The sequence below is a fragment of the Sus scrofa genome, chromosome 7 (assembly GCF_054392235.1).
Source record: "Sus scrofa isolate SSC_HxYL_T2T_F1_AM1 chromosome 7, Sscrofa_HxYL_maternal_Yorkshire_Landrace_v2.0, whole genome shotgun sequence".
Lineage (NCBI taxonomy): Eukaryota > Metazoa > Chordata > Mammalia > Artiodactyla > Suidae > Sus > Sus scrofa.
This window is the reverse complement of record NC_139389.1, coordinates 110046545-110069431: the sequence shown is the minus strand read 5'-3', so window position 1 is coordinate 110069431 and position 22887 is coordinate 110046545. Positions and strand designations below refer to the sequence as shown.

The 22887-nt window shown below is 42.3% G+C and overlaps 1 protein-coding gene across 50 annotated transcripts in view; it reads right to left on the bottom strand.

The window, feature by feature from the left end:
- TTLL5 (tubulin tyrosine ligase like 5) overlaps positions 1-22887 on the bottom strand; it is a 309203-nt gene that overhangs the window by 142230 nt on the left and 144086 nt on the right. For all 50 annotated transcript variants that reach the window (XR_014811162.1, XR_014811164.1, XR_014811165.1 and 47 more), the window contains one exon: positions 9690-9844. Coding sequence is in view for 44 of the 50 variants with exons in the window: in XM_084969817.1 (XP_084825943.1) it covers positions 9690-9844 (155 nt within the window). In the remaining 6 variants the exon portion in view is untranslated. The remainder of the gene's footprint in view (positions 1-9689; positions 9845-22887) is intronic.

Genomic DNA, 22887 nt, shown 5'->3' with positions numbered 1-22887 from the left:
TGTCCCTTGAAAATGCCTTACACACCTTGTACATCGTCTCTTTTTCCGCCCCCCTCTCCTTTTCTGCACCTGTCTGTGACCTATACATAATCTAAATCTGAATTTAAACCCTACTTTCAACCTCTGCAGAGCCTCATCTTTCCACCCACCTTTAGCACCTTCTCTGCACTGTGAGCTCTTCTGAGCACCTATGCCCCTTTTAATCACTCACGCTGTATTTCACATGCAAAAACGAAGTAACTATCCAGGGCAGTCTCATCTATGCCCCGCTGAAGGGCAGCTCTAACTTACCGGAGAGTGGAGCACATCTCCCAATCTGCTCCCAAATCCTTGCACAGTGCCAAGCACAAAGACAACGTGCCATCATCTCCTGATTAACTTTGGCTTCTCTGCCTACCCAAGCTCCAGCTGCCCCTTTCTCTTCCGTGACCTTTTTGCCACTTTCTCCAGTGAGAGTGATCAATTTCTCCTCTGAACTTGAACTGCTTATAGCATAATCCTCTTAGTCAACAATTAAGTACATATTGCCTTACAGTAGTACTTGTATTAATAACTTAAATGACTATCAACTTTCCTCCTTGGGGACAGAGACCCTGTCTATTACCTCCTTCAGAGTCAGTCTGGGCCTTGCATTGAGGAGATATTCGGTAACATGTTAACTTTTTTAGAATAACATTGTTTTAACAACTAACAGGTGACGCCATTTCCCAGCTGGAATATTACTTATACCAGTTTCACCTTTCCTTTTTTTCAAATATTTCAATATACTCAATGTTTGGTGAAAAAGGTAACAAAATGCTTCTCTTAGGGGCTTGTATTTCAAATGTCAGTGTTGGGTTTAAGCAGCTAGCAAGATATTTGAGAGCATTAATAATATAGGCAGACTTTTTTCATCTACTCAGCTTTCCTTGATGTAACTCTGTTTCACGAGAACATAATTTGAGTTCCCGTAGCCTTTAAATACAACCTATTTATCACCCCCACCCCCACCCCCACCCCTTATGGTTTCCTTACCCGTGGTGCCAGAAGGGCTGACTTTCTCATCTAAATCCTTCTAGATTATGGTCATATTACTGAGATGCGCCCATATTTCATCTCATCACAGAGAGATAAAACTTCTTTAAAACAAAACAAAACAAAACAAAACAGGCAAAATGTGGTATTGATTATTGGCTTTGAAGCCAAATTAATACAAGTCTTAGCCAGATAATTTATGAAAGCCAAAAAACATCCCTTTATTGCCTCTGAAGCATAAGAATGGTCCAATTAGGACAAGAGCGCCTACCATTACTTATTATGAACACCTGGGCCTGCCACAGGCCGTGACATTTTGAATTCCTAAGCTCTCATACACTGCCTCTCTCACACCTCCAGCCCTACTCACATCTCCCAAAGAGCACTTGACTCCATATTTAAATGTTGCCTTTTAAGTTTAGCTTCTCTTAGTTATTTTTCCAGAAGAGCATTTTAATAGTTTGGAATCAAAATTTGAATATACAGATCCTTACTTCACAATAAAAACAAATAACATAAACCTCAGCATTGTGACTAAGTGTAACTTGCTTTCCTGCTATGATAAGATATGACACTGCACATGAGCAATGGCCAATTCCTAAACTCAGTGGTATAGCAATACCATATCCTAAGCAAGTCTAACATTAAGTTTCTCTCTTTTCTGGAAAGGGAACTAAGAGTTATTAAGAATCTATACCAAAACCAGAACTTACACCAAAATTTTGCTCCTCAGAATGGCTGGAGGGATGAGAGAACCTATATTCCTTTTCATACACTATGAGTCTATTATTTTATTAAAACAGATACAGGAAGTTTTTTCCTTCTAGCCTCTTAAATCCTAGGACTTAAAAAAAAAAAAATAGGACTGATAGCTGTACTTGGTCAGTAATATGCTGAGTCTTTCAGCAGAAAGATAGGCAGGAGGGAAGGATGGGATCTTTAGCTAAAGGGTCAGGGAAGCCAGCTGGTCATCCTCCTGAAGTCACTGAGTAAGCATTAAGTAAGCTTTAAAAATGGATCATCATCTTGCTGCAGAGCACTGGGAACTACATCTCATCGATGGAGCATGATGGAGGATAATGTGAAAAAAAGAATGTATATGTATGTGTGTGTGTGTGTATGTGTGTGTGTGTGTGTGTGTGACTGGGTCACTTTGCTGTACAGTAGAAAACTGACAGAACACTGTAAACCAACTATAACGGAAAAAATAAAAAACCACTAAAAAAAAAAAAGGTTCATAAGGAGTTCCTGTTGTGGCTCAGTGGAAACAAATCTGACTAGTATTCATGAGGATGCAGGTTTGAGCCCTGGCCTCACTCAGTGGGTTAAGGATCTGGCGTTTCCATGAGCTGTGGTGTAGATCGCAGACACAGCTTGGAGCTGGCATTGCTGCAGCTGTGGTGTAGGCTAGCAGCTGCAGCTCCGATTCAACCCCTGGCCTGGGAACCTCCATATGCCACAGGTGCAGCCCTAAAAAAAAAGACAAAAAAAATAGGGATTATCAATATTTCTCTGCAGGAGTCAGAGAGAAAGAAGCAGTATTTCTTCACCACTGAGATTTTTTTCCAAACTCTTTCAGGGCTGGTAAACAGGTTGGAAAAATAGAAGATGACAGAGATGTGAGAATTACACTGGATTATGAATTAAGTAACTCTGATATAATTCCCTAATTCTAGAGAAAAGGCATCTCATTCAGCTTGCACTTGGATCTTTGCCATTTGGTCCTCTTAAAATCAAAATAATCTTCAATTATGGATGGCTATCAAGTTACAAAGTGCACAGCTAAATAAGATAGGGTCTTGCCTCTAATGATGACTCCATGTATGTGCCTGGGTGCGCATGCGTGTGTTAATCCGAAGGAAATGTATGTCAGGGAGTTTATCGTTAATACTCTGGGAGGGAGAGGAGGAGGCAAACTAAATGAGAAAAATGCTATACCGGCAAACCGCAAAGCAAGCTGCATTTTATTTTGGCTTGCAAATAAGAAAAGATCCCCTTCTTTCACTCCTGATACTGGGCCCAAACATTCCCAAACTTACTTTGCCTGGGCCCCGGTATGATGTCCAGCCAGCTATCTTTGGCACAGTTCCAAATTTTACCAACATTCCTTCATCAGGCGGAAGCCCAATCATTCTGGCCTTGGCACAAACGCCTATGGCATTGAGCTCTCTTGGTGAAGGAGGAACTGCAGAATCTGTCACAGAGCTTGAACCAACACAGAACATAACCCTGGAGAAGTTACACGTCTGGGTGAGTGACAAAGGAGGCAGAGGAACTTCAGATAGAAATTCAGGCCTTTATCATTCATGTGCCAGAGAAATGTTTTACTCAAGGGGCAGGAGTGGTGAGAGCTAAGACTCAGGAGGAAAAAGGTCAGGTAAACTTTATTTTATGGGAAAGAAGGAGAATAAGGAGTGAAATATCACTTCTACAGAACTCTGAACAAGAAAGATTTGTTTTGTTTTTAGGCCCCCCCCAAAAGTGGTTTCTTTTTGTGATTGTGCTTTTTGGCTAGAGAGTGTTGTTTATATAACAGGATAAAGTACAAAATTATAAGCTCCAAACTCCTCCAGAGAAAAGCTCTCCCAAAGTTGGACCCCCAGGATGGATGGAAAATATGAGTGTTTACTGGCTGGAACATTGAGCTGCAATGGAAATTTCAACATTCAGAAGATAGCAGAGAGGCAGGGCCTGTTGAGTAGAAAGAAGTCACCCTTCAACAAAGGGGTCAAAGAAAAAGGAAGAGTCTTGTTGGCCCCACTCTGATGCCTTCCCTTCATCAGCTGGAAAGGCCCCATCTCTGTAATGCAGCCCCAGGAGTGCACTGTATATGGGTGACACCAGGTTCCTCTACCCAAGATACTAATATAAGCAGTGAAGCAATACCACTTTCCAAGCAAGTCTAATTTTAAGTTTCTCCTTTTCTCCTTTTTTTTCTTTCTGGAGAGGGTACTAAAAGGTATCCTACATCAAAATTGGCTCTAGACTGGCTACTTTCACATACACAACTCAACTAACAATTTAATGAGGTCAGTATTATTATTATTATTTATTTATTTATGTATTTATTTATTTATTTATTTTTTAAGGCTGCACCTGTGGCATATGGAAATTCCCAGGCTAGCGGTCAAACTGGAGCTGCAGCTGCCGGCCTACACCACAGCCACAGCAACACAGGAGCCAAGCTGCATCTGTGACCTACACCACAGCGCACAGCAACGCTGGAGCCTTAACCCACTGTACGAGGCCAGGGATCGAACCCCATCCTCATGGATACTAGTTGGGTTCGTTACCCGCTGAGCCATGACGGGAACTCCAGTTATCAGCATTTTTAATAGATGGGGGAATTATAGCTCAAAGAAGCTACATAACTTGCCCAAGGTCACAAACTCAGTAAGGCAAACCCTAAAGTGCCTTCTTCTTTCACTACACCATGCCATCTTGCTAATGGGGATTGATGGCCCCCCTTCCTATAAAGTTAACATGCTTTTAAAGAAATAAAACATGTAAGGGATTAGTTTCAGAATAATCCCCTTAAACAGAGGCAGAGGATGGAGGCAAAGCCTTGCCATTTTTGTAGCTGAGTAATTTTTGCAGAACTATGGGGCTCTCCTATTAAAGCTTACATACTCCTCCTCCTATTCTTTTTTTATTTTAGTAAAAAAAAAAGGTATGCCTTTAAATTTACCATCAAAACAATTTTTGTGAGTACAGTTCAGGAGTGTTAAGTATATTCACACTGCAGTGTAACAGATCCCTAGAACTTTTTCATCTTGCAAAACCAAAACTCTATAGCCATTAAACACTAATTTCCTCTTCTCTATTCCCCCACCCCTTGTCAACCACCTTTCTACTTTCTGTTTCTAGGATTTAGGTAACTTTAGATACTTCATAGGAGTGGAGTCATAAAGTATTTGTCTTTTTGTGACAGGCTTATTTCACTTAACACAACATCCTCGAGGTTCAGCCATGCTGCAGCATGGGACAGGGTTAAATCCTTACATGCTCATCCTGATACTCTTTCTTAATTACCTGTACCACAAAATTTAAATATTTGTTATATATTGCCCAACACCACACCCTAACTATCCCATGTGTATGTGGCTCCTCGCTGCTTAGTGATAATACCTTATCTTCAAAGTCCTTTAGCCTCTACCCAGCACCCAGCTCTAGACTGAGAACATGGGAATACACCCTGGACAGTAAATTCTGGTGGCCCGGGGACTAGTTTAAGTCTAAGTCTTAGTTGTTGCTACTTCCCCCAGCTAACTAACATTACACATGGAAAATGAAAAGATGGGACGTCAGAGACCTGAATCTCCTGCAACATTTGTAAGAAATAATCTAAAAGAAGGGAGGAAAGTATTAGCTAAACTAGAGCCAGAATCTTTGAAAATCTGTTCCAAAAAATTATGTAAAGAAAGGTATCAGGCTACAGTTAATTACTAACGAGTAAGAAGGCAGAGGAAAAGAGTGACGCTAAATACTGACCAAATTTCCAAGATCTGAGGCTTCATAGTGCCCCATTCCCTAGTACCGAATTTCAAGTTCTGACACACAGCTGTTCTCCAAAGTGGAGGCCCCCAGGCCGAGCAGCCCAGGCCCACGACAGCTTGCCCTGGCACAAAAAGGAGGAACGAACTCATGCCTTCAGTCTCCCCCACCTTTAATATCGAGGAACAGACAAATCCCCAGGTTGCGTGTGTGAAAAAGCCAGAGATGGATAAAAATAATTTAATGACAAATGCTGGAAAAACATACAAAGGGGCAGAAGCCAGACATTCGTGGGATTCCCTGACAGCTCGATCCACAAGGAAGGGCTGGACTGGAAAAAAACAGAGCCTCAGGTTCCTGCCAAGCCGTCTGAGGCCCTGTCCTTCCCAAATCATTCCAAGCAGCAGCCAAGATGTTACAGTAACCCTTCCAGGTCTCCTGGAGAACAATGCGCCGTGAACCCACCGAGGGCCCCTCACCTTGAAAGTGCTCCTGCTTGCTGTGCTCCAGCTCCACGTGAGGCTGGCAGCAATGAGGAGAGGCTTCTGCACAACAACTCTCAGCTCCTAACCACTCCCCATGTGCCCAGAAAAACGGAGAGTTAAAAGGCAGCCTGAAAAGTCCTATCCATCTCCTTGGCTAAAGAAAAGCTCAATACCCAGGTATCAGCATCTAGAAACCCAATATGATCACTTTAAGAAAAAAGAGGTCACGAAGGCTTGGTACCTGCATCCTGGAGGCCTGATTGTATAATTCTAAATCGGCCTTGCTTAGAGGCACACCTCAGGCTTCTCAACATGTGACTGTACTTGGCCCTGACTACTCTCTCTTCTGGAGAATGGCCTGCAATTAATCTCACTTATTACCTCTGAAAAGTAACAACAGAAGGATGGCTGGCCAAGTCCAACTGCAGAGTGTCTAGGGAACTGCAAGCTCCATGGCCAGGCCTCAGACTGTCTGGGCAAGGCGTGGGCTCTCTGCCTTCCTCTCCCACAACAAAGCTCCAATGGGGACTCCAGACAGACCAAAGGAACCGAGGGATTTGAGGAGTTGGGCTGAGCTCACACTGACCCAATGGGAGACGACAGCCCTGGGCTACATTTGGGGTGGTTTCAAAACAGCGGGGGAAGAACAAGGTTGTCTGGTGAAAACTTGTGTGATCCATAAAATTGAGAACAATAGCAACGCCACAGGGAAATGAAAAATAACACTATTTGCAGAGTTCTTGTGAGTCACCAGTTTTCATTCCTGTGGCTACCAAGTCACTGAATCCTCCAGGATGCAGATGAAAAGTACAGCCAGCATTGGATTCTCTTTGCATCTTTTTACTGCTCATAGGGCAGTCCCTGGTTTAGTGAAATATGGGAGTTTATCCGCACTAGAATCCACTGATGCTGTTCTCGACGAACAGGTTAAAAGTACCTTTCGTTTACTGAGCACCCTCCGCCAGGGAGATCAAAGTGCTTTGAGGACAACTTAAAAGCTTTCAAAACAGGCCAGTTTATATATCAGTATGCTTACCCAATAAAAAGATTAAATGAATAGTTTAGGGTCACTTAGTGTCAAAACCAGTAATAAAACTCACATTTCTAAGCTACTAATCTCTTATTCATTAAACTTAGTCACCCTAAGGAACAACAAGAGACTAAATAAATATCCACAAAACAGTGACTTAGCAGGAAGATAAACGGGGGCATGGATCTCGGCAGAATGCCTGCTGGAGGTCTGGCTGGGCCCCACATCAGAGGATGGGAACTCTGAGAATTCACTTCGGGCTGCTTTAGGGTGGGTCTCTCTGGGAATAGTGCATGCACCTGGAACTCCCAAGCTGAGCTCCCAGGCTGTACTGGCAACAAGAGGTTATGTGGGGGCAGAGGAAGATTTTTCCAGGGCTACACTGGACTGGAATGAGGCCTGAAAATTGGTCCGCAAGAGAGGGATGTTATGGGTATAACTAACCCCCAAAGGGAAAGACCATGGGCTCTGTGGGGACTCATTTCTGGTGCCAGTGGTTCTGTAGGGGACCGTATCGTGTGCCATCCTACCGAAGCTCATGAGCACAGGCTGGCTGGGAGAAGGCCACCCATAGTGCTGGATCCTAGGTCCTGCCTCTGACCTTGACAGATCCCTTCATCTTTCTAGGTCTCAGCACTAACAGGTGCCACCAAGAGAAGGCTCTAACCATAGCCTTAACTTTTATTCCATACACAAGTATGAAAAATGCTAAAAATCTTTCTCCAAAATGTGTAGTCTTGACATTTTGTTTATAGTACGGAAAATGGTTGCAGTCTTGTCATATAGGTAATATATCCAAGATTGCAGAGAAAAATGTTTTCCATAGAAACAAGGCTTTGATTATACAAATGAAAAGGGAATATTTGGAAGTATTTTGTATGGAAAATAAAGCTCTGTGGTATAAACAGAATTTCTTTTTTACGACTTATGTTTTAGGAATTCGGTTACTCTGTAACTGTAAATCACCAAAGGAAAGACTGCTCCTGTGAAGAGAACTGTATGGGAGGATGTGCTGTCTTCCAAAGTCCTGCCACTTGGTCTTCAACGCATCATCATTCTGAATCGAGATGATTCTTCTCACTTTGTCCACAGAGATCACTGGTATGAAAGACCCTGTACCAGAGCACCGTGGCATGTGCTTATGTTTATGGGGCTTCCTGGGCAGTCTCTGCTTCCCGAAGTAGTTCTTTAAGTAATCATTCCAACACCGACAGATACTTGAACAACAATTAGGTATTTCCTCCATGCCCAAGCCTTCAGTCGCCTCTCCAACCTCAGCGCAGGGCAACATTCTAAGAGACGGCTGGTTGGCAGAGGCTGGCAGTGCTGGCCTGGGGGGAGGGACCTGGTGGGACACCTGTGGCAGAGCTTCTTTATTTAGAGGGAACAATATCTCAGCTGGTCAGAATATTTCACTGTAACATTCTGCTCTAGCTCATCTGACTCAAGGACAGATACAATTAAATCCAAATTTAAAAGCCACTAAAGAAGAGGTACTAAGAATCTGTTTCTTCTTAGGTTTTTTTTTTTTTTTTATATCGGGGGACTTAAAATATGGATTTTAAGTCAATACAGTGGTTTCTTTCTTTATTTTTTATCTTTTATTATTATTATTTTTTCACAGCTGCACCTGCGACATACAGAAATTTCCAGGCCAGGGGTTGAAGTGGAGCTGTAGCGCCACAGCCATGACAACACCGGATCTGTGACCTCTGCTGCAGCCTGCAGCAGCACCAGATCCTTACGCCACTGAATGAGGCCAAGGATGGCATTCGTATCCTCATGGCAATAACGCCTTAACCCTCTGAGCCACAATGGGACCTCCGGTGGTTTGTTTTTTTAAATCAGACATCGCTCACTTTATGGACAGAATCTATTTGAATTTTACCCTCTGCCACTTTGCTCAGCTACGTAAAGGGAATTCCCTTCCTACTTCCCAAGTGAATCTTGTCCAGGGAGGCTGAGTTTAATTAGATAAACTAGATGAAAACACATAAAACAAGTATGTGCTTCAAAAGAAAAGAGTCCAAAGTTACTGAAACACAATATGGAGCAAGGTATAAAAAAGAATTAGGGAGTTCCTGTCGTGGCTCAGTGGTTAACGAATCTGACTAGGAACCAGGAGGTTGCGGGTTGGGTCCCTGCCCTTGCCCGGTGGGTTAAGGATCCGGCATTGCTGTGAGCTGTGGTGTAGGCTGCAGACGCGGCTCGGATCCCGCATTGCTGTGGCTCTGGCGTAGGCCGGTGGCTACAGCTCCGACTGGACTCCTAGCCTGGGAACCTCCATATGCCACGGGAGCTGCCCAAGAAATGGCAAAAAGACAAAAAAAAAAAAAAAAAAAAGAAAAGAAAAGAATTAGGAGACGAGGAGAAAATGTCAAAAGTTGATACATGAAAATGCTGACTATGAGCAAGGATTAAACATAGTACAAATGTTTGCCCTTTTACCCAAACTGTTTCAAAAATTTCCTTTTAAATTGATTTGTCCACAAACTGTCTTATAAGTAAAATGAGACCTTATATTCAAGAACCAGAAGATTAGGACAGGTGGGAAAGGTACCTGACGTACTGGTGTCTGTGCAGGGAACTCAAAGTGAGAATGACTTGCATAGGACCCAGGCTGTCCCCGTGTGACCCAAATGATGGCTCCATGGCCCTTCGCATACCTGCTTCCAGGAGGGGTGGTGTGGCTCTCAGGAGCTTGGGGGTCTGACTGTACTGGCCACATTGGGCCACCAGGACTGATGACAGGCCGCAGCGAGGGGGGAGTTGAAGCACTGCTTCTGTTTATGATGCCACTTGCCAAATTCAGGTTTGTTACCTAGAAATGAAGTGAGGGAAATGATTTTACAGAGTTGTAGAAAAGTATCACTAAAAATATTTCAGGAAAATCAAGTAGAGTCCAGGAGATCCTGACTCTTCTGAGCTGAAACAGTGGCTGTGACAAAGGCAATCATTTAAAGGCTGGTTTCTGTGCATATCTCAGAGCAAAGGTGAGCAGGGGTAGTGTCACATAAGTTAGCAAGTATTTATTCTGCTCCTATTAAGTGCAAAGCACTATACTATGCTAGCTGCTGTGAAATACAAAGACTGAAAAGCAAAAACAGGAGTTCCCTTCATGGCTCGGTGGTTAATGAACCCAATCAGCATCCATGAGCATGAGAGTTCGATCCCTGGCCTCACTCAGTGGGTGAAGGATCCGGCGTTGCCATGAGCTGTGGTTCTGGTCGAAGACATGGCTAGGATCCGGCGTTGCCATGGCTGTGGTGTAGGCTGGCGGCTACAGCTCTGATTTGACCCTTAGCCTGGGAACCTCCATATGCTTTGGGTGCAGCCCTAAAAAGACAAAAGACAAAAGGCGAAAAAAAAAAATAACAACCCACAGCAGGTATTTACTGAGTATTCACTCTGTGTCAGTCAAGGATTTAAGAATGAGGCACACTACTTAGCTTTTCTGACCCTTGTTTCCTCATATGAAGGTTGTAAATGCTCAAGAAACTTCAGTTATAAATAATAGTAATTATTGGAGTTCCTGTCGTGGTGTGGCAGAAACAAATCCGACTAGGAACCATGAAGTTGTGGGTTTGATCCCTGGCCTTGCACAGTGGTTAAGGATCTGGCATTGCCGTGAGCTGTGGTGTAAGTCACGGACATGGCTCAGATCCTGCATTGCTGTGGCTGCGGCATAGGCCGGCAGCTGTAGCTCTGATTTGACCCTTAGCCTCGGGCTCTCCATATGCAAAAGGAAAAAAAAATAATAATAATAAATAATAATAATTACTATACAAAGAACTCATTGATTTAGAAGAAAATGCATAGGCAATACAAAAATGGGCACTGACTTCAATAAACAATTTACAAAAAGGACTACAATTAGCCAATTAAACTTTTAGAACTAGTCATTTCCACTGACAAAGAAATGCAAATTACACAGTAACACTTTTGTGTGTTACTTTGACATATAATAAGAAAAATATAGTACCTAATAATGGCAAAGGGTAATATTAGAATTTACTTACACTATTTATGAGACTATTAAATGGTAGAATCTTTCTACAAATAAATGTCAATATATTACCAAAGGTATCCAAATATTTGTACACTTTGATGCTATAGTCTAAATTCTAGGAACTATGCTAAAAAAACAATTGAGATTATTAATGAGGTGACTATTATAGTAGCAGTTACTATTAAGCAGAACTTAAAATGTACAAAGCTGTGTGTAAACGAGCACAATACATGCATCTCACTCAAACTGTCATAATTCTACCGACAAGTACTATTATTAATCCCCACTTCACAAAGTAATAAATAGCAGAACTAGGATCTGAACTGAACCATAATCTTTTTTTTTTTTGTCTTTTTGCCTTTTCTTGGGCCGCTCCCATGGCATATGGAGGTTCCCAGGCTAGGGGTTGAATCGGAGCTGTAGCCACCAGCCTACACCAGAGCCACAGCAACGCGGGATCCGAGCCGTGTCTGCAACCTACACCATAGCTCATGGCAACGCTGGATCCTTAACCCACTGAGCAAAGGCAGGGACCGAACCCGCAACCTCATGGTTCCTAGTTGGATCTATTAACTACTAAGCCTAAAACATGTTAACTACATGGATCTGTTAACTACTAAGCTTAAAACATGGGTAGGGAGAGTGGAATCAGAAAAGGATGCTTTGAGAAGCATTTCAAATATAACACACAGGAGGTGCTGAAAAGAGGGGGACTCAAGGCTGAAGGCAGGGTGCTGAGTGGGAGACACTAGCGAACAGTGACCCAAGGAGACCTAAACTCCAAGAAAAGTATCCTCCTATGAAGTGACCCAGGAACTGAACAATTTGGAAATTTACAAATAGAATTATTTGGGATTTTTTAAAAATCTGAAAATTCTGAAAGAAATTAAGTCATTTTTAGCAACAATATGGTATTTCATTCCTAGTTACAGAATCAAGTGACAAGAGCCCAGGGCTGTCTGCACATCAAAGGACCCAAATATTTTTCTTGGGACAGAAAGGCATGTTCCCTAGGTCAGGAGTGACTGCTGGTGTCCGTGGAGGCTAGGGTACAGGACACTGGGTTGGGCCCTCCATTGTGGACCAGTCTTCAGAGGAAGCCTCAGAAGCCAACCTTTGCCCGTCACTTCTGACCCCTTTCTGCCACACTGACAAAAGGGTGGGGAAGACACTGTGGCAGAATATGGCAGTCAGTGTTCTCTGGCCCCCAGCCTCTGAAGAGCCCTGTCCTTCTCCCTGAACCCTGCTGAGGGGCAATAAAGGTCAGGTTCTCAGACAAGCAAACAGACTCCCCATTGGACTGAACTCATCCCGGCCCCACACTGAGTCCTCCTCCTTCCTGCCGTGACCCCTGGCCCTAAATACTAGGCTTTTCAAATTAGACATGAGCTTGCAGCTTATAAAAATACTACAAAGTGAGAGAGGTCTTCAGGATAAGAGCTTCTCCAATTACTGCTTCAGATGCTTGTGCCAAAAACCCAGTAAAAGAGGCTTATTAATAATTCATAGTGGAACAGCAATAAAATAAACAAAACGTACATATTTTACCATGTTTAGTATAAACTGTAGAGCCTGGAGATTAGTGAATGGGAAGGAGAAGAGATATCAGATTTGGTACATCTTCTCCCTTCGGGCCAGGCTGTCCTTAATTTAAACCTCAGGATTTTCATCCCACACTGACTGAATGCGCATCATGTGCCCTGGGCCCGCATGTCCTTGCATCATCTTGCTGTGCATTATCTCAAGTAACTCTGAGCACTCTTCTGGAGGAGGTCCTATTGTTACCCCATTTTACAAAAGAGGAAAGGGAAGTCTTGAGGGGGTAAACAATTAGAAGTAAAGTGCCTCTTAGGTGGCAGGGCCAAGGTCAGAGCCGAGAATGTTCTCCTCCAAGTGCATGTGGCATGTTTTTTCCAAATTATATGGCTTAACTCTTGAGTACTTACAGTAACAGTGCCAGGCATCTATAAGTAAGCATGGTTTTGTTGGCTTTTTTTTTTTTTTTTTTTTTTTTTTTTGCCACACATGCAGCATATGGAAGTTCCCGGGGTAGGGATTAAATCTGAGTCGCAGCTGCAACCTACACCATAGCCGCAGCAATGCTGGATTCTTAACCCACTGTGCCAGGCAGGGGATCAAACCCATGCTGCCACAGAGACAATGCTGGATCTTTAACCTACTGCATCACAGTTAGAACTCCAGTAAGGTTTTCTATTTTACTCCTTAGCCATTACTTACAGAGGTGGTACTCCCTTTTCAGAGATGGAGAAACAAAGGGTCAGAGAGGTTATGGTAAGTAATTTTTCAAAGGTCGCATAACAGGTGCAGAGCTGGTACTGTTGCTTTAAAAGTTTTCTACTTTAAAAGTAGGAGGGAAACTGGAGTTCCCATCATGGTGCAGCAGAAATGAATCCCACTAGGAACCATGAGGTTTTGGGTTCGATCCCTGGCCTTGCTCAGAGGGTTAAGGATCTGGCTTTGCCATGAGCTGTGGTGTAGGTCGCAGACACAGCTCAAATCTGGCGTTGCTGTGGCTCTGGCATAGGCCAGCAGCTGTAGCTCTGATAAGACCCCTAGCCTGGGAACCTCCATATGCCGCAGACGCAGCCCTAAAAAAAAGACAAAAATAAAAATAAAACTAGGAGGGAAACAATCTCAGTTACTCTTAATTTATTAGAGATTTTTGAAAATATAATCAGATACAGACCTCGAATTCTGAGAACAGTGATTACACAAAGGATCAATTATACCAAACTATACCAGCCTTTTCTTTTCCTGAAATTTTACTTCTCACTTGCTACCTTTTACCAGAGGATATCAAAGAAGTTGAGTAACAACAACAAAAAAATCCAAACAACCATCCTCAATCAATTTTGTTTCTTAGTAAATACAGTAAAAAATGGCATAAAACTTATTTTGGACTCTTGGTAGATTTTGCTTTTTTCATGTAACATCCATTCACATTTCATGGATAAGCCAAGAATCAGTAGCCATTAAGATTTCCTTCTCAAAAAAGCAAAGCATCCTTAATTTAGAGAAAAAGAGCAAAAACGACCACTGCTTAAATGTGAGATTATATAAACATAAGATTCTCAAAGCTTCTCATTTTTCTTTTCCAAAGATTCCTACTAGGTGTGGAGAAAAAGGAACACTAGTACACTGTGGTGGGATTGTAAATTGGTGCAACCACTGTGGAAAGCAGTATGGAGATTCCTCAGAAACCTAAACATAGAACTACCATTTGATCCAGCAATCCCACTCCTGGGCATCTATCCAGAGAAAACCACGACTCGCAAAGACACATGTACTCCAATGTTCACTGCAGCACTATTTGCAATAGCCAAGACATGGAAACAACCTAAATGTCCATCGACAGAGGAGTGGATCCAGAAGATGTGGTCCATATACACAATGGAATATTACTCAATCATTAAAAGGAAAGAAGTACCCGCATTTTTTGCAACATGGATGGACCTAGAAACTATCGTGCTAAGTGAAGTCAGCCATACAATGAGACACCAACATCAAATGCTTTCACTGACATGTGGAATCTGAAAAAAGGACAGACTGAACTTCTTTGCAGAACAGATGCTGACTCACAGACATTGAAAAACTCATGGTCTCCGGAGGAGACATTTTGGGGGGTGGGGGGATGTGCCTGGGCTGTGGGATGGAAATCCTGTGAAACTGGACTGTTATGATAAATATACAACTACAGATGTGATAAATTCATTTGAGTAATAAAAAAATAAAATTTAATTAAATTTAAAAAAAGATTCCTACTAAAAAAAATTAAAAAAAAATCCTGTCTCTATTAAATAATAACCACCTGCCCTTCTAAATACTCTACCCTTATTTCTGTGGTTTTGTATAGAAGACACTCAGTGCCCAGGCCACAACTACCTCCACTCTACCCCACCCAGCTCTGTCTTCCTAGGACATACAGTGCTAATAAATTATCAAACAATTTGGGGCACACTTAGATATGGCCTCAGAATCTTTTTTACACAGCCCCACTCCAGGCAGCCATCACCAATCAGAACTGACAGGGTAGATGACTATTTTCAATCTAAAACAGAGCCAGCCAACAGTGTACGTTGTGATGAAAATGTTCTATGAACTGCACTGTCCACTACAGGCTTTTAGGCACTTGAAATAGGACTGATGTGACTAAGGAACTGGATTTTAAACTTTATATAACTTAACTTTATATAACTTCATATAAAAAGCCACAAGCAAGAGTTCCTGTTGTGGCTCAGTGGAAACGCATCTGACTAGTAACCATGAGGATGCAGGTTTGATCCCTGGCCTCGCTCAGTAGGTTAAGGATCTGGCATTGCTGTGAGCTGTGGTGTAGGTTGCAGACATGGCTCAGATCCTGTGTTGCTGTGGCTGTGGTGTAGGCCGGCAGCTACAGCTCCAATTCGACCCCTAGCCTGGGAACAGCCACATGCCGTGGGTGTGGCACTAAAAAGACAAAAAAAAAAAGCCACATGCAGGTAGTGGTGACTGAGAGGACAGCCCACTCTATAGCCTCAACCAGATCTGGCTGAATCTTATGGGTATGGATTTATGTCTGGCTAAAGTTCAGTCTAAGTAACTTACCTCTTAAATGAATTAAGAAAGCCTCTGGTCCTTCCTTTCAGCTTCTGGTTTTTTTCTAAAATAGGTAGAAGTCACTAAACTAAAACGGACCCAAGCATCAATTCTGGCCCCAGTAGCACCTTGTCTTGACTAGGGAAGTCCAAATGGCAGGACTAATCTCCTAGCACTGGACAGACCTTAGGAAACCCTACAAGCCAATTGAAGTTGACATCTGGAAGTTTCTTCCTTAACAGGACAGAAGGATGATGAATATTCCTGTCACCAGGCTGCATCTGCTTCTCTGTCCATCCATGTTTCTCCAGATTACATAACAAAACCAGCTTAGATCAGATGAAGAGAAAGTGGAAAACGTACTTATTTAAACCATATTTGCAACAATGGTTAACATTTCATTACTAAAGAATTTTTTTAAAAAGACAGGCCCACAGCACATAAGAGATATAGCACCAGTCACAATATAGGGGCCCATCATTTTAATTAGTAGTATTGGGCTATTAATGTAGTGATTGTCACCACTGGGCCAGTTGGCCTCTCTGGACTAAGAACCAGAGGCTATGCTACTAAATCCAGACTGGCCAACTCATGAATTTAGGCCCTTGATCACAAAGGGGACTGGAAGATGGATGGGACAGTTAATTAAAACTCGTTTTAATTATTGCAACCATGACTCAAAGAACTGGCTTTGTTGAGAATGGGTATTAACATCTTTATGTGCAAAAGACAGTACGTACATATAGGAACTTTATAAGTCTATGTTTAGACCTCTAAAACATTCTGCCATAATCATTTTCATGCAAATAGGAAACCTTTCAGGTTCCATGACAATAACAATAATAATAACAACGTCATATTGGCACTAATGATGGCTAAATCTCATGAAGGCTTCTTTTTTGCCAGGCATTGTTCTAAACAACTAACTCATTTAATCTTCAAAACAACTTTGTTAGGTACAATTACTGTCCTCATTTATGGATGGGGAAATTGAGATTAAGAGGTAACAAATTGCTCAAGAACAAGTAATTGTTACAGGTCAGCCCCTAGTTTCAATTCTTGGTCTGCCTGATACAAAACCTCCCAATCTTATATTTTAACCATTGTGTTATTCCCTTTGCCTTATACCATTGAACCTGGAACTTAGCATTCCACCTGTGGACCAGTAGCATCTGGTTTACCTGGGAGCTTGTTAAAAATGTAGGCTCTGCCGAGCCTCAGCCCCAGTGAACAGAAATCTGCATTTTACAAGATCCACAGGTAATTCACATGCATCTTAAAGTATGAGAAGCACTTGCTATAGGGGATAGTAGAAAAGGAGAAATAGGAAAGAGGAACCACTCAATGCTTCTCCTCCATAAAGCTCAGGAGATCATCTAAAAACCAGGAAAAATACCATAAAGGAGTGAGGAGCAAGATAAAAAAACAACCAAAGGGAAGGGGTAGAGAAAATAATTCTATAGAGAACTTTAAGGTTTTAGTATCTCTCACTGCTGTTTGGATGCTCAAACGTTAACATGAGTAATTGTTAAATGTGTCAAGTATGCAAAAGTGGATGAAATAGTTTAGAACAAGCTTCAGGAAACTTCAGGTCTGCTCACTACGCTGCCATGAGAAATACTGGTCATTAAAAAGAAACCGAGACAGGAGTTCCCGTCGTGGCGCAGTGGTTAACGAATCTGACTAGGAACCACAGAGTTTCGGGTTTGATCCCTGGCCTTGCTCAGTGGGTTAAGGATCCGGCATTGCCGTGAGCTGTGGTGTAGGTCACAGATGTGGCTCGAATCCCGAGTTGCTGTGGCTGTGGTGTAGGCAGGCGGCTACAGCTCCGATTAGACCCCTAGCCTGGGAACCTCCATATGTCACAGATGCAGCCCTGGAAAAGGCAAAAAAAAAAAAAAAAAAAACCAAAACCCAAGACAATGAAGCCTCATAACAATCAGATTGTTAAGTATTCTTCCACTCCTGCCTTTGTCTAACTGGTGAGCTAAGTCAAGGACTGCCTGGGGGAAAATCTAGTGATGGGGCTTGTACCTGAGCCTTAGGGCCTGTTGGCAGAAGTTTCACCCCTTGCTCTCTTCCACCTTCTCCTCTTCTGCTCCCACTCTCCTGGAGCAGCTTATCCAGAGCCTCCCCTCCTCATGTCCATTGCCACAGTGACCTCAGTACATTTTTTCTTTTAGTACCAAAACACTGTTTATTTTAGATCCAACCTTCCGAATAAGGCAGGTGAGCAAATATCTGAATGTGTGGGGTAGGGACATGCTGCACGCATTCCATCTAGACAGGTGTTTAAATTACAGCAGGAATAAATACAGGTGATGGATTGAAAAAGGGGGTAGGAGAAACACAGAGGGGGAGGCCAATTTCCGGCGGCTGGCCCGCCCAAGTGTTACTGCTTTTTACTGCTGTTTGCTAAAAGTAGCACTGCTGCCAGCGCTATAATTAAAATATGATGGTACTGCCCTGATGGCTTCCCAGAATATACCACCACCCACCCAGATACCTAACCTTTTGGTATCCAAAGAGGGTCCAGGGCCACGCCTAACTAGATCACTGTTGCCCTACTGGCATGCTCTAGAAGTGCTACAGTCCTGAATGCTTCTTTTCTAAAAAAGACTAAAATTCAAAGATAATTCAATATTTACTGTATTGCGGATCACAGGCAAGGCTTTGGGTGAAGTCCTAAGGATCTAGGTATATACAGATGAAAATGTGGCTTCTGCCCTTAGGAATCTAGTAAGTGAGACAAGAAACCTAGACAAAGAGCAATATTAAAGGCCTCCAGAATGTGGTAATCGCCGTAATAAAGGTTCTAACGAAATTCAAAGAAGGCATTTGAACTGGGCCTAAAAGAACAGGCAGGAGAACTAGTGTGGGGGCAGTGGGACAGAGGGAGCTCCTAGGGGAAAAGAAAGGCAGGAGTAAAAATACACACAGGTAAGAAGGAAGAATGTCTAAGAAACAGAAAGCACTCTAATTTGGCTAAAGCTTAGAGTAACAGAAGATAGGAACAGACAGAAGACCATCTTGGGGAGGTCCTTGAAAGCCACTCTAAAGATTCTGCTCTGCATCTAGTAGACAACAGTAAGCTGGCTCAAGGGCTCTGACAGAGTAACGCTGCAGCCAAACTGGCATGGAAGCAAGGAAATCTACTGCTGTTTTGTGGAGTGGGTTAGAAGGTGCTAATAGGGGCAGTTCAGGCCAACTGAGAGTTGCAACAGTCAGCAAGAGACAGGCAAGAGACAATAAGGCTGGGAGGCAGGACACCCTATTGCTGGTCTCTCCTCATCCCCGAGGAAAAGGGCTGGGCCTTGGGACTAGAGAACTGGGTTTGTAATATGATGACAAAAGCTCTGGAGTTCATGTGTGTGTTGTTCATGTTTTCTTTTTGCATCAGTCCTCTTCTGGATTTCGTCTTCCCAAGCAGCTGGTGAGGCAAGACGGCGCTGCCTGCCATTTAAGGGATGGTCAAAGAGTGGGCATCTGAGACCAGCTTTGTTCTAGGGCCTTTCATTAGATGTATCTTTCCATGCCTCTCTTCAACGGTAAAGTGGTTTGTGGATCAAGACTGGGGGGTGGGCCTGGGGGGAAGTACCCAGGAGGCTGACTAGATGACTTTGGTCTAGGCCTTAGGCCTGGTGGCAAAAGAAGACATTGGATCATCTAGCCCATGTCACCAAAGCTAGGAATGCCACTCAGGAGTTTGGAGCCAAAAATATTATGGTAATTAAGAGAAGCTTTGGCCTGGACAATCCTCTTTGGGCATCTTCTCCTGACCCTCAGCTTAGTGGCTATGGAATCAGGATTCTGGTCACAGTTCTCTCTCAATCAGTATTTAATGACCACTGGTGCGGTAGCTTCTAGATTCACCAGGGAAAAACAAAACCAAACAAACTGATATTTAAGGATGGTGAGCTTTTAGTAGATATTTGAAAAGACAATACAAGTTAATGATAAAAAAAAAAAACAAGACGCCAGTCTCTCCGGATACTGAGTCCTCCACCAGAACAACGTTAACCAGCACCTGCCTCTGTGTGCACATGCTCTCAGTACCCCCGGACAAGATGCTCTCCGCTCACAACAGATGCCAGAATTCTCTGTTTCTGTGGATATGGCCTGTCTATAAATGAGTGGCAAAAACCCTTCTCTGACTGGGACTTATGGGTTTTCACATGACTTTCACCTTTCTTAACACAGTACCAAGGTGTATCGTTGTTGCTGCTTAGGAAAACACAACCAGCAAATAGAGATACAACTATGCCAGGAGAGGCAAGAATTATCCCCAACCTGGAAATGGAAAAATCAGAGGCTTATTAGGTATTTTATCATTTGCCCTAGCAAGGTCTTTCAAACCACCTCAGCACAGGAGGACCCTGAAATCTTGTTGCTACCACCTTGTGTTTTACTTCAAATGTGAGATTTCTTTTTCACAAAAGATCTCCCTCAGCTGTAAAGAATCCTAGCCATCACATTGCTTAAAGAGCACAGTGGTAGAGTTGAAAGGGTTTCATGCTATGTTTTGCACTGTTTTATAATTACAGGCTTATTTGCCTATCTCGCCCCCAAATTACATGCTCTTTTAGGACAAGGACTGTATCTTATTCCCTGTTGTATCCCTAGAGTTTACCCAGTAGGCATAAAAGCATTTGTATAAATGAAGTGGGTCTCATCTTGTCCCAAATACACACACACACACACACACACACACACACACACACGGCCCCCCTCATCTCCAGCTAGTAGCTCGTTTTATCAGTGAGCAGAAAAGTGATTCATGTCACTGGAAGGCTAGAAGGGAAATTAAAGGTCCCAAATTACTTCTTTTTACAAATACCACAAGGGAAGAACAGCTTTGGAATGGGGGAAATGAAATAATCAGTGACTAGAGTGAGAGATAAGTGTTGCTCTTGCTTTACTGCCCTGCATAATTTTAGAGATGATTTCTGCCTGGTCTTGAAGCCTTGGGCAAGGTTCTCAAACTGGTAAAATAACAGCTTAGACATACAGATTTTGTTCCTTGTCAACACAATGAATATATATATTTGCTTCTTCTTGGCACTGAAACTACAAAAGGTTAACATCTCATTTGAGATTCACTTAGGGAACCTCAGGTTCTCTAAGACCATTTGCAAATTTCATGTACCTTATTTATCAAAATGGAGATGAAAAGTCAACATTAAAGACTTAGTTATAGCTTAACACATGAGCAAATCAGTAGCATAGTGTTTCCAATGCAGCCTAAAATCTTGGCATGGCTCAATCTCCTCATAAGAGCATGGTCCATAAAATATTGAATGTCTTGCCTGATGAGGTCTAGAGATGGGGCTTCAGGTTATTCCATCAATCCAACCAATATTTATCAGACACATACTCTGTGGCGTTCTTTTGAGCACTGAGTACAGTACAATTTTTTTTTTAATTACAAAAATCCTTGCCTTTATGGAGATTATGGCCTAGAGAGGGGTATCAGTGAAATATACAAAGAATGTGTGAAGCAAAGATAATTACAAATTTGGAATGAACAGTTTGGGCCAAATTATTGATATTAATGACCATTAGCTACCTAAAAGTCTTCAGAAGTTCTTAACTTGGAGACCATGGGTTCACAGGACATCAAGAGGGAATGTCCGAACCCTTTGTTTTTTTTTTTTTTCTTTTTTACTAACTCTTCCAATCCATGACCATGGTATATCTTTCCATCTATTTGTGTCATCTTTGATTTCTTTCATCAGTGGCTTGTAGTTTTCAGAGTACAGGTCTTTTGTTTCTTTAGGTAGGTTTACTCCTAGGTATTTTATTCTTTTGGATGCGATGGTAAACAGGATTGCTTCCCTAATTTCCTTTTCTGCTTCTTCATTGTTAGTATATAGAAACACTGTCGATTTCTGTGTACTGATTTTGTGTCCTGCGACTTTGCCAAATTCATGGATGAGCTCTAACAGTTTTCTGGTAGAGTCTTTAGGATTCCCTAGGTATAGTATCATGTCATCTGCAAATAGCGATAGTTTTACCTCTTCCTTTCCAATTTGGATTCCTTTTATTTCTTTTTTTTTTTTTATTTTATTTTCCCACTGTACAGCAAGGGGGTCAGGTTATCCTTAGATGTATACATTGCAATTACAGTTTTTTCCCCCACCCTTTCTTCTGTTGCAACATGAGTATCTAGACATAGTTCTCAATGCTATTCAGCAGGATCTCCTTGGATTCCTTTTATTTCTTTTACTTCTCTGACTGCTGTGGCTAGGACTTCCAGAACTATGTTGGAGAGTAGTGGCGAGAGCGGACATCCTTGTCTTGTTCCTGATCTCAGGGGGAATTCTTTCAGCTTTTCACCATTGAGAATGATGTTCGCTGTGGGTTTGTCGTATATGGCCTTTATCATGTTGGGGTAGGTTCCCGTTATGCCCACTTTCTGAAGGGTATTTATCAGAAATGGGTGTTGGATTTTGTCAAAGGCTTTTTCCGCGTCTATTGAGAGGATCATATGGTTTTTATTCTTCAGTTTGTTAATGTGGTGTTTCATACTGATGGATTTGCAGATATTGAAGAACCCTTGCATCCCTGGGATAAATCCCACTTGAGCATGATGGACAATCCTTTTAATGGATTGTTGGATGCGGTTTGCTAGTCTTTTGTTGAGGATTTTTGCATCGATGTTCATCAGTGAAATTGGCCTGTAGTTTTCTTTTTTTGTGGAGTCTTTGTCTGGTTTTGGTACCAGGGTGATGGTGGCTTCATCGAATGAGTTTGGGAGTATCCCTTCCTCTGCAGTTTTTTGAAATAGTGTCAGAAGGAGAGGTGTTAGCTCTTCTCTAAATGTTTGATAGAATTCGCCTGTGAAGCCATCTGGTCCTGGACTTTTGTTTCTTGGAAGTTTTTTAATCACCTTTTCAATTTCAGTTCTTGTGATGGGTCCAGTCATCTTTCTATTTCATCTTGGTTTAGTCTTGGAAGATCGTACTTTTCTACGAATTTGTCCATTTCTTCTCGCTTTTCCATCTTCTTGGCATATAGTTGCATATAGTAGTCTCTTATGATCCTTTGTATTTCTGTGATGTCCGTTGTTACTTCTCCTTTTTCATTTCTCATTTTATTGATTTGAGCCTTCTCTCTTTCTTGCTTGATAAGTCTGGCTAGGGGTTTTGTTGATCTTCTCAAAGAACCAGCTTTTCGTCTCATTGATCTTTTCTGTGGTTTTCTTTGTTTCTGTTTCATTGCTTTCTGCTCTGATCTTGATGATTTCTTTCCTTCTGCTA